Source organism: Corylus avellana, chromosome ca1, assembly GCF_901000735.1.
Source record: "Corylus avellana chromosome ca1, CavTom2PMs-1.0".
In the NCBI taxonomy this organism is placed as follows: domain Eukaryota; kingdom Viridiplantae; phylum Streptophyta; class Magnoliopsida; order Fagales; family Betulaceae; genus Corylus; species Corylus avellana.
Genome location: NC_081541.1, coordinates 12,739,528 through 12,755,178, shown reverse-complemented (window position 1 = coordinate 12,755,178; position 15,651 = coordinate 12,739,528). Strand labels below are relative to the sequence as shown.

At 35.3% G+C, this 15,651-nt stretch overlaps 2 protein-coding genes across 2 annotated transcripts; one reads left to right on the top strand and one right to left on the bottom strand.

The window, feature by feature from the left end:
• Window positions 1-5,849: 5,849 nt before the first annotated feature.
• On the top strand, window positions 5,850-7,692 carry LOC132184230 (uncharacterized). The gene is made up of 4 exons (XM_059597820.1): window positions 5,850-6,128; window positions 6,241-6,292; window positions 6,383-6,450; window positions 7,144-7,692. Exons 1-4 carry the CDS (start codon window positions 5,979-5,981, stop codon window positions 7,690-7,692), a joined length of 819 nt encoding a protein of 272 aa, XP_059453803.1. The 5' UTR covers window positions 5,850-5,978.
• An 844-nt stretch (window positions 7,693-8,536) lies between these two features.
• LOC132167178 (pumilio homolog 24-like) lies at window positions 8,537-15,421 on the bottom strand. Its single transcript, XM_059578084.1, has 17 exons — window positions 15,038-15,421; window positions 14,729-14,782; window positions 14,182-14,243; window positions 13,977-14,058; window positions 13,758-13,881; window positions 13,559-13,642; window positions 12,859-12,973; window positions 12,305-12,455; window positions 12,072-12,185; window positions 11,854-11,925; window positions 10,832-10,882; window positions 10,696-10,746; window positions 10,233-10,340; window positions 9,935-10,138; window positions 9,609-9,683; window positions 9,086-9,330; window positions 8,537-8,999 (listed from the first exon to the last, which is right to left on the bottom strand). Exons 1-17 carry the CDS (start codon window positions 15,296-15,298, stop codon window positions 8,864-8,866), a joined length of 1,989 nt encoding a protein of 662 aa, XP_059434067.1. The 5' UTR covers window positions 15,299-15,421; the 3' UTR covers window positions 8,537-8,863.
• Window positions 15,422-15,651: the final 230 nt, after the last annotated feature.

The following is a 15,651-nucleotide window of genomic DNA, read 5'->3' as shown; positions in this document are numbered from 1 at the left end:
ATTTGATTTAATTATTTTATTTGTATCAAATAAAATGTGAGTAATTCTCTTACAGTTATCTTAAATGTGATGTATCATTTAAAATTATTATTCAATTTGAAATAATTATTATTAAATTTTAATCTATTAGCGATTTTAAATTTCACATCATATTTGGGATGACTCTAAGAAGGCTTTAGTCCTCTTTATATCATTACTCCTCATTTTCTATATAAACATAGCTTATTCTTATTTACACATCTTAAGGTAACGGAGAATCTAGACATTACTTCTTAAATTACAACTCTGTTTTTATTGTCTTTTCAAATTTTAAATTTTTACAATGTTTGAGGTTGTAATAGGATTATAATTAACGGTATATGGACATTCTCATTTTCCCCCTCTACCGCTTTGAATAGGAAAAATAAAAAATAACAGTATCTGGACAATCCTTCAAGCAATAATAAACCTTTGGAACTAAATGAGCTGTCCATATTCACCCAAATGCAACAACATAAAATCTGGGGAAACAAATATCCAACTTTCCAAAGATTAGTTCCTACGGTCAAGTCCTCCAGAGCCTGGGGAAATAAAGGCTCATTCTCCTTGGAATTTGTCATCCCAAAACAAAACATGTGTTTTATATATGGTACATAAAAGCGTATGTTCATGACTCAGTAAGTAATAGCACACATGTGGTAAACATGTTATCATATGATGAACTTATAAATGTTTATAAATCACAAGCAGTAATATAAATATGTAGCCCATTGTTGTTTGACGAAAATATCATGAAGATGCATCATAGGTATAGTCTATCATAATTTAAGAAAAACAAGTCATAATATAAGAGTAATACTCCAAATTAATTATTTTAATTAATTAATTTTGAGTGCATTACAGTATAGTATAAGAGTATTCGATTCTCCATACCACAATTGTAGATCTAAGCATAAGATATGATACAAGTAGATATGAATTGTGTGGAAGACCATGACATAGAGATAAAGTTTACGAAGTTATGACTTGGTTGTTGGGGTGCGAGCTAAGTCACAAACTATTTCCTAAGTCTCAAAACCCTAGTTATCACTTTAAACTACCCGAAATTTTACTTTTTGACGTCCATCATTCGATCACTGCACAAAGACCGTCATACCAATCCACTCGCATCGTTCGAATGGTGTATGGTATCACTCTATAAATGTTTGCATTGTAACCATTTTTGGGATTTTCTCCATCCTAGCTCCAAAATTTTACAACCTTCTTGTCTCTTATGTGCTATGGGGTCTTAAAGTCACTTTGTAAGTCTTGAATCTGTTTGGGTCTTTAAAATCTTAACTTTACCTCAAACTCCTTTAAGTTGTTAAGTTTCCTACCCATTTTCCCTCCTAATAACAATGATCTACAAAATGGTTGAGTGTTTATGATATTACCATGTCTCAGTCTAGAAAATAAGTTATTTTGCCCTAAAATTTTGTGTGGCTCAAAAAGTCATCTTGATAAAAAGATGCATTTTACTGCTTGATTTCTGTTTGGAATCGCCTTTGAAAAATAGAACTTTTAAGTCAAAAAGAGTTTTTGAGTAAAAGCTTTATTTTTAAGCTTTTGTCAAAAGTGGTTTTTTTTTTGACAATTTTTAGGCTTTTTGGACCATTAACAGTGTTTTTAATTTTTTTTATCAAACGAGTTTTTTTTTTTTTTTTTTTAAATGACTTTTTGAGTATTAAAATCACTTTTAGGCCATTCAAATGCAATTTCAAACAAGCTCTTACACTTTTGACATGTTAAATACCTTATTAACGAAAAGTAAATTTTAATAACACGAAATAAATGGTTAGGGTTTTGGATCTTACCCTTGGTGGGGTTGATTCTCATTCCTTAACCTCAAAATACCATAAAAAATGGCACATTTTCTATCCCTCTCTCTCTTATGTACTCGATAGACTAAGGAAATGAGGCTACAAAGGTTTCTCACAATTTGACGTGACATCGTTCGATCATTTTGTGAATCGATCAAACAGTGCACCCGTTGATATTTGTAGTTGTGGGTACGTATTTTCCAAATATCTGTTTATTGGAATGTTTCTTTTGTTTGTTTTCCATTTTAAATAACTAATTCTCTTTGATTAATAAATTTCTAACTTACAAATATTATTTTCATGAATTTAGTTTTTTTTTTTCCTTTAATTATTTTTTATAATTTACACGTGTTTGTTCGGGTTATCAAAGTGGCTGGAAGAAAAAAAAAATTGCGACTGCTTTGGAGGTAAAAAAAAAAAAAAAATGATGTTAACGTTTGGGATAACGTCATTAACTCTAGTTTGGAGAAAAAAACTTTTCTTTTTTTTAGATGATGTGACTTATTAATTATATCCTGCAAACCTTACCATTATTTCACAATTATCACTTTGCTTACATGACATGGATTAATAGCTTTTGAATCGGTTATAGTTAAAAGTAAATAAATCAAAAAATAATCAAAAAAATAAAAAATTATTAGTCCTTACCACAACAGCAAAGTAGAATAATTATGAGATTTTCAACATTTCTCTCAAAAAAAACATGAGAAAATATGAGGCTTCCAACTAGTGTGGAGCCGCTCATGAAACTTTTAAACATCTAATATATATAAGTGGTGACAACAAGGACAAATAAGAATAATATTACACTTACTCTCACTTATTTACATAATTTTTTTTACATGCTTTTAAAACCACTATTGAATAAGAAATGAATCTTTATTAGATTTTGATCCAATAGTGATTTTAAAAGTAAGGGTACGTTTGAGATTACGATTTCGTAAGAATAATTTTCGTTTTTAAAAGATGTAGCAAAACGTAAGGCATTTGGCATTGCGATTTTTTTTTTTTAAAAAAAAAAAAATTAATCTAAAATAGGAAGAAAAAAAAATTGCGATTTCTATAAGCAGACTAGGGAGTACTTATTTGAAAATATGCGAATTTAAACAAAAATCACGATTTTACATAACAAATATTTGATAAAAAAAAATTAGCATGTTCTACCAAACGCCATTTTAAAAAATAACGATTTTTAAAATCGTACTTATTGAAACCGCAATTACAAACAAACTCTTAAGTGTAGTATTCTTATGCAAATCACGGGCTATGGAGGCTGAGACTACCAAATAAAACATCATAGGTGGAGGAGACTCCGCCGCTGGTGCTGATAAATTTCTTTGTATTATTTTGGTACTGAAGAAATAATGAAACTTGAATTGAGCAACATGAATGCCTTGAAGTTGCCGCCTGGAAAGAAAGAAAGAAAGAAATAATGGATTCGTTTATGTCCCTAGATGGATGCAGCACACACCAACCCATAAAGGCTAGTCCTTCAAAGTCCAGCTTTTACCCGCAAAAAACTGCATGGGATTTCGAATTCCAACAACTTCAATTGACAATTTCATGTAATTGAACATTTTAAAAACCTGCATTTCCTACTCCCATTGGAAAGTTGTCCCTATACAAACAAAACATAAACCTACATTTGATCCCCCATTCCTCCACCAATCTCGAAAACAAAGCTCAACCCATTTTTGACACAAACACAGTCTTCTAGACTCCAAGTTAGCAGTCAGCTACAATACCCAAAGACAGCCTCTCAATGCATGCTCAATTCCCCAACTTAAAAACCCAAAATTTGTTCCAAGCAATTTGTCCAAAATTTGTTTCAAGCAGTTTGGAATTGGGAACAGGATCATCTCGAGAATATCCAATTTATGAATAAGATTTTTTCTTAAAAATTATAGAGGTACAAATAAGACACTTATTCCACTAACAAAAAATAATAATAAAATATTATTTCATATTAAAAATAAATAAATAATAAAATAATAAAAAGTGGTTGGTCACCCCATCGGGGGTGGCCAAACCACCCCAGTTGGGGGCTGGGGGTGGCTTCGGCCACCCCAAACTCGCCACCACCCCCAAGGGTCTTGTCTGGGGTGGCTACCCTTATTAGGCCCAACGGGGGTGGTCCGGCCACCCCCATGTGCCAAACGAATTTTTTTTTTTTTTTTAGTTTGGCCCCTAGTGATGGAGTGGCGGACCACTTGCATTATACTAGGAGCCGTAAGGATGAGATCGACCATCGGCGGTCATTAGAGCTAAAATGGGGTGGTCCGGCCACTCCCTATGGCCTAGATAGGGTGGCCAACTACTCTTTATTATTTTACTATATATATATATATATATATATATGTTAGTAGGACAAATATCTCATTTGTGACTTTAGGATTTTTAAGAAAAAATTTTAACCATAAACTAAATATTTTCCCATCTATTTTGGACCGGAGATCAGGAAATAGGGGCAAATTGAAATTCTTCAAGGAAAGGAATGAATTAAATAGTCAGTTCAAGGTTTCCACTCATGGAGCCATGGTAGGGACCAATTGTATCATTTTTCACCTACTCCAAGTACCTTTTCAGGCTTGGGTTTCAACTTGGGCATTATATGCGTGGGTCACACCCACCGGGGCGCTCCAAGTTCACGTGTAATTTCGCCTCATATTCAATATGGTAATTGTTGAAATCTGTGACAACTACCCAAAACCTTCACCCTTGGCTGGTTGGTTCGGATCACGATCTCCAGCAGCTTAGACAGCATATTATGAGAGCGTTCATAGAGTATTTATTTACCTAAATAAATTTTGGATTGTTTGGTTATCTACTCGGATGGGTGAGTTCACAATAAACTCTATCCGTTTTCCAAATTACTAGAGATCCTAATCAAATCCGTCATCGGCACCAAGCGAGCATTATGGCCCTCTCTTTAATGGGTTTTTGGATTGATTATAATCTGTTGGTTTCTATTATAGCCTCTTGATTAAACAATCTTCACTTCAATCATTTACCGCTAGCAAATTAAACACTATTGTTTAAAGGTTTCATGGTGTTGGAATAAGTGGTTCGTATTCTCTCAAGTATAGAGAATAATACTGAAACTACTTGTCCATTGGGTGTAATTAAGTTTATACGAGTCTGGGGGCAAATAAGTTGTGGGGGTATTTTGGGGTTTTCTAAAATACTTATAATTAGGGTTTTTTAATAAATATGGTATATTGTAACCCTAAATCATTGAATAGTAAAATAGGAGAGTGCGGCTATATTTTGGGGTGTAATTAAGTTTATGTGGGCCTATTGACAAATAAGTTGTGAGGATATTTTGGAGTTTTCCAAAATACTTACAATTAGGGTTTTTTTTATATAAATATGTTATATTGTAACCCTAAATCATTGAATAATATAGCCGCAATCTCCGTAGGCACTTAAATCTGTGTCTCGTTTCTCACTTGATCTCTCTTTTTGATTCCATATTATTCATCATTGTCGTGGTAACAATACATGGATTGTTAAATTGTATCCATGACAATGATTGATACGCTTTATTTGTTAATTTGTTTTGGAGTGCTTAATCTTGCTTTTTAAGTTTGAAAAAGTGTTTTGACATGAAATAAAGATGAAAATTGTTTTTGTGTTTATAGGATTGTTTCATGTTTGTGTTGTTTGATTGCTTTTGTTTTAAGAAGAAGAAACAAAAGTCAACAAACAGAACAAATATTAACCACCGGGTGTGGTCTGGAGGCATTTGAATTATATGAGAGAAGGCTTACGATTTTTATCGTGTAGGTTCCTCCTAAACAATGCCCAGACAGATGCTAGCCGCCCTGTCATGCCTTTTTAATTAGAAAAAGCATTGTGGTTAAACCAAACGGAAGGACCAAATGCCCTCAGACCTTTTGGCATAATCCCATGCCAGGTGGGAGAATTAACGTTAACATCTCCAAGCTCCACTTCTTTGTTCCCACCAACTGATCCACTTTCAAAAATCTAACTCCGGAAACCTTGCTCTTTTTTCTTAACCGCTCCACCTTGCAATCACTGCCCTTCTCTTTCTTAAAACAGAAGCCATTAATCCTTGCAACCCACTTCAAATTTTCTCATCTTCTTCCAAAGTTTCTATCTACTCTATTCTCTTGTCAAATGGGTAGAGGGGGACAAGACTCCGATTTTAAAGCCCATTTAGTCACAGAAATTTGTTCCATTTCAACATGCTTGGTGGCCTGCGCTCATACACGTGGTTGCAGCAGCGCTGTTAAGTCACATTTCATTGATTGGTATCGTGTTCTTGGAGTATGTTTTTGGGTTCTCTTTGTCATTTTCTTTTAAGCAGTCTTCTTAGATTGTTATTGAATTTGATATATCTAGATTTTTCCCCTCTTTTTTTTGTTCATGAATTTTATAGGTGGAAGAAAGTGCAGGCATAGATGTTATTCGCAAGCAATACCATAAGCTTGGTTTGTTTTCATTGAGAGAATGGTTTTTTTTTTTTCAATCTGCATTTTCATTTTCACTACGTTTTGTGAGGAATGCTTTTGTTTTTGCAGCTTTGCAACTTCATCCAGATAAGAACATGCATCCCAAGGCTGAAATTGCTTTCAAGCTTGTCTCAGAGGTTTGATTCGTTCTTTTCCATCTCTTTACAGATTGAAATAGGTTGCTGAACTCGTTAAAACCAAATAATTTTGTTCTTAGGATACTTCAGAGTTACTATTAGACCCAGAAACGATCATTTTTTAGTTTTATGACTTTTAGGTATGAATGACAAGAAGTTGGTATACCCGGCACTGACCCAAATTAGGTTTGGTTCACTGCTCAATGTTAGAATATAAATTAAATGATTAAGCTAATCATTTTTTATAAATTAAATTTTTAAAATAAGTAGTGGTTTAACATAGTATCAGACTTCTCTCATATCCGTAAAGCCTCCCAAACCTTGATAAAACCCGGGTTTTAACACATGGGCCTGGTGAATTATTAACACAAAACTTTATAGATGACTCCCTTATGAGAATCATTATTAGTCTAATTTAAAGCAATGCAGTAAACTTGTGCAACATGGGTGAAATATTGCAGCCAGGGAAAGGTTAAGATATATATGCCATTGGCCCACGTGACAGAGGCATATATAAATAGGATCTGCATGTTAGGTATGATGAGTTAAGTGCACTCAATTGCAATGAATTTCATAGAATAACTGTCCCCACGTACACCAATGGCAGCATAAGTTTCTTTCTTTCTTCTTCATTATTTTTTATTATTTTCCTTTCAGAATCCTCACTTCAAACGTAAAAAAACCCATGTGCAGGCATATACCTGTCTCTCCAATGGTGCAAAAAGAAGAGCCTTTGATTTGGAGAGAAGGAAAAACTTTTGCTTTCAGTGCAATAAAATTCCATATACGACCTGCAGTGCTCCTAGAAAATCCAATGCTTCAAAAAGCAGCGAGTGTAATCTTACAAGCCGGTCAAGGTCTCACAAAGTTCTGCAAGGTTTAAAAGGCATCAGAGAAAGATTTAAAGAGGAGGTCAAGGTGATAGAGAATTGTTTGAGGGCAAATGCAACATCAAGGGAGGAATCCCCACTCTTCAATCCATCAGAATATTTATTCCCAAGAAACAACAACAATAACAGGACAAGGAAAGAATCCCTAGTCTTTAATCCATCGGACTACACATTCCAAGGCTACCCACATCTTAGAACCAGAATTTGCAAGAAACCTGACAACTTTTGGTACTTGCAATCTGGTAGAATGATGAATTATGAACAAGGAAGTAGGAGATATGACACCCCAATTTTTGAAGTAAGGTCAGAAACAGCAATGCTTAGAAGCAAATCTGCTTGTGTACGTTCCTAATCTTTAGGCTAAACAAGTGTGATTTATTTTATTGACTAAATAAAATGTCTTGAATTCTCATGAGAGGATCTTTTAAGCATAAGAAACTGAGTTGAACCAGATAGTTGTAAGAAACTTGGTTGCGGATCCATTAGGCAAATCGGGTGTCGAATAATCAAAATGGTCTTTACGGTAAAGAATTTTCATAAGACTTTTCTGCATAAGTTCAATGCCTTGAGATTTTTCTCGGAAAAGAGTTTAGGAATTGACAATATAGTACAAGAAGAGGATTTGCACGCCACCCCTTCTTCCTGTATGTTGGAGTAGAGGAGCACAACGGGTGGGGATTTATTGCAATTTCCTGCTCAATGAGGAAGAGTACAAGGGAATTGAGTCCCCATGTGAGAGATGGCTCTCTGCTCGAGCAAGGGAGAGCCCCACCAGCCACATTGAATCACCCACACCCTTTTTCCTCCTCCACGCCCAATCATGACAACCATAATTACCGCCGCCACTAGCACCATCGCCACTGTTGACAACCATAGCCACCTCCTCTTTACTATACCTCTCAAGCACTTCCTTAGAGTCGAACTGGCATCCATGGAGTAAAAAATCGACCCGTGGGTGAAGCAACCATCCCCCGGCTGCAAATAAAACTTGGAGCCCAAAAAAGTTTCAAGGATCACCCTGGTACTGTTCAAACACCAATACCCCGCACATTTTACAACCGTACACGTGTCCGTCTCTTATTTCATTTTATAAGTAATAGCCCTCTGAAGAAGTCGTTCCTGGGCACACCTCTCTAGCAAAGGATAAGAGGTTGGGGGCAGTCAAATTATCAAAAAAGAAAAAGAAAAGCATGACAGATAGAAAACTTGGTAAAAACATTAACCATCAGTAGCTCTTCTTCTAAGGTATTATTGTACAGGGGTTTTTGCTGCTTTTTATATTGTTATCAGCGACTCTTTTCATCATCAAAACCATCAGATAAATATGACAAGACACCCTGGATACAAAATTTCACCGCCTTAAGAAGGCTAGCAGTCCAAAAAATTTCTCTAGATACACTCTTTATGTTACATTAAATCCCTAGATGACTTGAATTGCATAAGAATGTGAATCAACCAGCAACACGCCAGATGTCATTTCTATTCCACTGAGTAACAACCTCATTCATCCACCATCAGTGACTTTAACTTTCATTTGCTGACTGCTTGGTCTCAGGAAGTTTGATAATCCCACCATCTATCAAGGGCTGCAGCTCCTCTTTTGCCAGTTCACGTACCTTAGAATCAGAGGATTCCAAGAATGCACAAATTACCTTTGAACTGCAACCAAAAGATAACATCAGAAATCACATCTCCTTTTATGCTAGGTTAAATGAATTAGATTTGAAATACAGTGTAGCCCTTACCTGTGACCTTGGGCCCACAACTTACTCTTCCCTTTCAGAGCTTTCTTCCAAAAAGTACGAGCAAATGTGGGGCAGTCCAAGACAAGTTTTCTAATGGTCCGACTGGAATGAAAATTGTTTAGTACATGCTCCTCTTCTGATTCTTCTGATGAATTGGCTGCAAGAGTTGCTATTGCTTTATGAAGGGAATTCAACTTGTCATCCAAAGTTGGGCGGAGAATGCCATCAAAACCTCCAGTTGCAACCTGCATGCATGACCAACAATTAGTCAAGGCAATGATATGATGGGTTAAGAAGTTAGAAAGGCAGCCTATTTCAAGAACCACATGATTTTTCTAAGAAAGTCATATTCCCAACATAGAAATTTTATCATGCCTAATTATATGGATCTGGTGAGGAAACAATGTCCAATACGACATTACTAGTTATCAAACACATAATATAAACCAAGAAGATCGTGACCATCTAAACAACAGTCAGAATTCCGTTAACATAGTAAATCGATAGTTGATGTATTTACTACCTCATATATGACTTCTTTGCCAAAATTTGATCGAAGAAGTTCTCCTGCACTCTCGATACATATATCAATTAGACCCTGCAAGCATTCCCGCACCCAAGTTACTCATCTAAAGTTAGTTTTTCAACAAGTAGATAAGCTAACTTAAGATCTAAATCTTAAGAGGTTCAAAATCTCATCAATAATGACCATTGATAAATATGAAGCATTGCATGCCACATTTCACAATCAATTGAAAAATGGATAACAAAAGCAATAACGATGCATAGAACCAAAAAAAGTAAAAGGAAAATAAAATATGATTAAAAAATCAGGAAAGTAAAGCAAACCTCAGCAAGACCACTATTGACCAACAACTCTTGCCTCCTTAAGAAAGGATCCTTTTTTCCTCCCTCAACTAGCTGAATATTGTCACTAGATGAAGTATTTGTATTGCCCTCAGCTACAGTCACTTTTGTGTCATCCTTGGCCTCTTCACCACTAAATTCATCAACCTTCGAAGATTTTACTTCAGAACTTGCTTCTGACTCACCCTGCCAGTGGGCAATGAAATAGAGTTAGATCCAATATAGTTACATCACAATTCACACCAGGTTCTACAAGAAGATAAAGAGCTTTAAAAATCACCTTGGCACTAAGAGAAGGTATAGATAAATTGAGAGAACTCAGGTCATCAGGACTCAAATAGCGTGAACAATTTGGATGAAGTAGCTGCAGTAACAGACGCCTTCCGATCTAGAATTTACAAATGATAAATAGAAGCACTTAGTAATATAGATTTATAAAGAGTAAGGCAAAAACCAGACAACCATATAAATGGTCAACAGACAGAAGTTTGGGGTAATTTTTCTCTAGGTGACATTCTACAAGTACTGCCAAAACAAAAGTAATAGATAAACAAACTACATGATCCAAGATAAATAAGTCTTATGCACACTTCAAAGAATCATTATAATATTGACACATGAAAGGTCTGCCAGGCACATCAAAATAAATGCACATTAGACCATCCAAATTATTAATCATACATTTTAGATAAATTTTGATATCATCGACTAAAATATGTTAAAAAGGCGAGAAGAATAGAGACCTTATCCAAAACAAGCTCCTTTAAAATCTTTTGAAGCTCACGAATTATGGCCTGTTATCAGGAGAGTTTGACTCAGTGTCCATCAGAAAGTGATATTGCAGTAAACATGCAGAACAACGATTGAAATGAGACCTACCTTTGTTATTTGCTTTGTATCATCAACAACTGAAAAAATGCAGACAAGTACCTGAAAAGGTGATAGTAGAAAGTGAAGCTTATTATGAAAGTCTAACATATATTCAATTTCAATAATATAATGTAAAGAAATTATCACCAAAATGTAAAATAATAATGAACTTCATGAGGATACTAATTGGAAAGGGATAATCACAATACTTAGATGATTTCTTTCCAGTTATATTAAAAAGTATAAAAATATTTTTGGTACTCTTTGCACGGGGAAGATGTGCCAGGTAAATAGTCCTACTTTTGTCAACTGGATAAAGAAGTAGAGACTAATAAAAGTAGAGAGGAAATAAACTATATTAGGTTAAGCATTTAGCCTATTAGTGTTTTCCTGGTAATTCTGCACTCGGAGCTATAAAGAAGTATATAAACAAAATGATTATTGTCTTCCATCAAACTCTTCCAATGCTAATTTCAATATTTATAATCTCATAATGATAGAAGATAGGGGATTCCTCTTGCCTTTTTGGTATACCATTTTCCAAGTAGTAAGCTGGAAAAAATGTGTCGCGTGATCTCATGTGATGCAACTAGTTCAATTTTTTGTATCAAAATAAACTTTACTATCATAAATAACAAGCCCCTCTAGCAACAATTTCCATGTCAAGAAAGGGGTGCTTAAAAGGTACAGTAAAAGGAAGTCAAGTTATTCCAAATGTGTCTTACAAGTATTTGAACTTTTAAGATACATCTCAAATATTTCAGGCCATGACAACATTTACATTTCCAACATAATTTTTGGTAATGAGTTTAGTAAGGCATCACAAACTACAAAAATCAATATACAACTAACTGATGTATTTTTTTTTTTTTTGATAAGTAAAGATAGGAAATATATATAAACTAACTGATGTATTTTAAATGACATTTAGGAGGTAAAAGTCAGAAGACTAAGTACGGAAGCTAGAGATGTAAAGTTTTCCAGAAGAATAAGACTTGAACTGACAGAACCCTTAAATTTGAACTCCCTACCATACTCCCATACTGATCATGAGCAATCTTGGCTATGTGGTCTTTCATTCCTTTGATAATTTTCTTTCTTTCCTAAAATAGAACACAAAATTGAAGAAAAAATCAGGAGCCAACAACAATCAAAAACCACAAGAGTATCATAAAACGAAGAAATGACAAGTTTCTTTCCACTTTTTAATCTCTATTAAGATAAAAGTCTAAAATCAATTGTGGCAAACCTTAGCACTCCCATGCTTGACACAGAGCATCGCAATCCTGGATCCATCCTTGGTATGGATCATTCGAACAAGGAGCGGACCCGTCAACTGTTGGATTACATCTGTGGCAGAGGACTTTCAACAAACTTGAATTAGAAGACAGAAGAAAACTACCAGCAGCAGCAACAAAGGCAGGCAAGAAAACTGTCTCAAGCTCTCAAAATTTACAGTGCATCTTGAAATTTCAAAAACACCTGATCAGCTATGCTGAAGTACTCTATTAGCACCCTGTGTATGATAGAATGGTCAACTATTCCCTTCTCTAGAATTGGTTGAATCACTTTAGTCATGTGTCGTAAGACTGAACCTTTCTGTAGACCCAGCTTTGGGATTACATCCACTAACCTGAAATATATTAAAAAATAAAGAAAAAGTTAATTACAGCAGCATGGCAACCAGTACCATTTTGGAAGTTATAGGCATCTAAAACTAGACAAAAGAAAATCACAGGCAAGTGATCCAGTATGGTAAGAAGATGAGCAACTCTCAGAATAGGTCGCCAGCTTTCATGAGTGAAGATACCAGCCTTTTGACCTATCTGAATAAATCATTTTGCTATCTGATTAATAAAATACAATGTTGAAATGATAAGAACTAATCAGAGAATGTAAACTAACATCCTCTCCACAGTGAAGTTTGCTATCTGATTAATAAAATACAATGTTGAAATGATAAGAAGTAATCAGAGAATGTAAACTAACATCCTCTCCACAGTGAAGTTTGAGGGGAAAAATGGCTTAAACTTTACCTGCTCTCTTTCATTGAGACCAGATCCTTAAACAACTGAAGCTCTGTAGAATATAATTCCAACAGAAGTTCCTGCTTTTGGGTTGCATTTGCTGAGTCGTATGCATGCTGAAGAACTGCGGGGAAAAAAAAAAAGAAAAAAGAAAAAGGGATATTAATGTTTTTTTTAAACAAAATTATTTAGAATATTGAAGAATCTCTGTGGTTGGAGACAAATGTAGATGACTACCTAAGGGAAATACATTTGCTAACATTATCTTTTGAAATTAAATCGGCTGCATGGTAGAATTTTAATAAATGGTGTCATTCCCAAAAGAAAATGATACACATTATGAATTCACTTCTACTTCTTCCCCTTCATGGCTTTCAAACTCCATACTTACACTAACCATGTAGCAAGAATCAAAACCAATAGCATCAGCCTATACTTAGAGCAGAAAACTCCAGTGTCACTCATGCAAAAAAGTTAATCATTCTATGTGGCAGAAAAATAAATGATATCCTAGATTAAGGGATTGCATCACTTTAACACTAAAACGTATACAATCTAACTCGAGCATAACTTGGGTAATTACAAAAAATTACATAAAAATGTCAATATTTCAAGTTATAACCTGGGACATATCACTCTTGATAATCCAAGTACTTGGAAGGAAATCCAAGAACAGAGAAAATATGATTCAAAAAATATTAAAACATACCAACTGATCCAACCATGTGACGAAGAAGAGAAGCCACATGCCCATGGAGGGAGGAAATAAACCCTGCCAGCTGTTTTTTGGAGGCTGCAAAAAGAACAGAGTAACTTAACCTCTTATTTGCAGATAAAACACAAATGAACAACTCCAGAAAAAAAAAAACCTCCAGTTTCTAAATTGATTTTTCCAAGCTAATCCATACCATTGTCTAACATTTTCTTCACCAAATGAACTGCATAGGTGTTGCACGCAAGAGTAAGAAAATGTGGCTGGAGCTCTTCAAATACCGCATCCCTTTCAGCTTGTGAACAGTACTTGACACAAGTCTATGGTGAAAGAAACAGAATAACTACAGGACACTCAAAACAAAAAAGGAATGTGAAATTCATCGCCCACCGCAAAGTGAAATCCAAAAAGGTACCTGCAGAACACGAGAAGAAATATGGGATCCTACAATTTCAGGAATTTTTCCCTTCATCTTTTGTAGAGCTTCAGTCACAAACCTTAAGATAATTGAAACAGAGAACAAAAGGTGAGAAAAATACAGGACGAAAAAATAGATAAAAGACTAACATGCCACATAGATTCTAGCTCCTAATACTTGTAAAATGTATCAAAATGCATACTTGGATCTGTCTTCTTTCGCAATATTGCGACACCTCATCTTTTCCCACAGAGATGCTAGCTCCTATTAGAAAATAAACAAATAAAAATTAAGAAAATGAATTAGCTAAAGTCGCAATGAGCTCAGTTAGTAAAATCCCAAACTGCAAAATGAAACCTATCCTACAATACTTTTCGTTGGTAAAGGTACCAAATCCCCTATGCTCATTGGAGGTGGTCTTGTCCGCCCTCAATGTTCTGCTAGGGTGGCCAGCAACCTATAGAATGTTTTGAAGTTTTTTTTTTTTTTTTATCTATATATATAAATCTTGGTATTTAGGAATATTGATTCAATTCAAGTGACAACATCATGTCTTGTCACCAAATAGAAGAATCAAAATGGTCTTTCCACTCCAACCCCTTGTATTTCCAGTAATACACATTTCTATTCTTAAAGGAATGACCGTTACGGGTACCAAGTGTTTAGGCACAACACTATGGCAGGCGACTATTGAGCATTGGTTTGTTCAACCAACATAAAAGAAACATATCGAAGTAAACACTACTCACATGCTCAAGAGTGTAATATCGCTTCCTCTTCTTCTTCCTAGCCTCTGCGAGTTCCTGCAATAAATAATAACACATTCAAAACAACATCACAAATAAACTAAAATATAAAACACGCAACCTCTAATGCAGTCCAACACATTCAAATTCCATTCATCCACTTATATCAAATTTGCTAATTGGGATACTAAAACACTTATTCGTGTCATAAATCACCACATAAATTCAATTAACAACCCTCAAAAAGCTCTCTTTTCCTCAAGTTATACGCACACGAAGAGAGTGTAAGTGAAAATGGTGACAGAAATCGACCTTGGCGTTGATGCGACGCTCTCGCTTCGACATCGGCTTCTTTTCCTTATCGGTTTCCGATTTATCGAACTTCATTTTCGGTGATTTGAACGGTTTGGTGGAGCCCTTGGCCGGATGATACGACGGTTTCGGGGCGGCGAGGACCTTGGGCTTCTTGGAGGTGGCGCAGCGGTCTGGTGCTTCGGTCTTCGCGCCTGGAACTTGCTTTCGCTTTCTGGTCTTGTCGCTCTGCTGCTGGTGGTTCTGGTTCTTCGCCGCCATTGGAGTGGAAGCTCTTCGCGCGGCTCTTAGGTCTTGCTCTGTGTTGTTTTGTGGTCTCAGGTCGAGGGGACGGGGTTTTTGAGGGTTTTTGGTTAAAGAGGGCTTGCGGTGTTTGATCTACAATTTCACAATTTCGATGGGTACGTTTGTGCAATTCTTTAGGTTTGGGTAGGTATTAAAATTCATTGCCAAAACAAAAGGTCGGTATTAAAATTACCTAAAATAATTAAATACTTTATTTCTACCTTCAAGTTCACCTAGAAAACAATATCAATTCCCTCCCTTTCTTGTGCGGACATGTCAAAAAAAACAATATCCTTATGTCCCCAAGAGGTAGCTCAATCGGTTAAGAA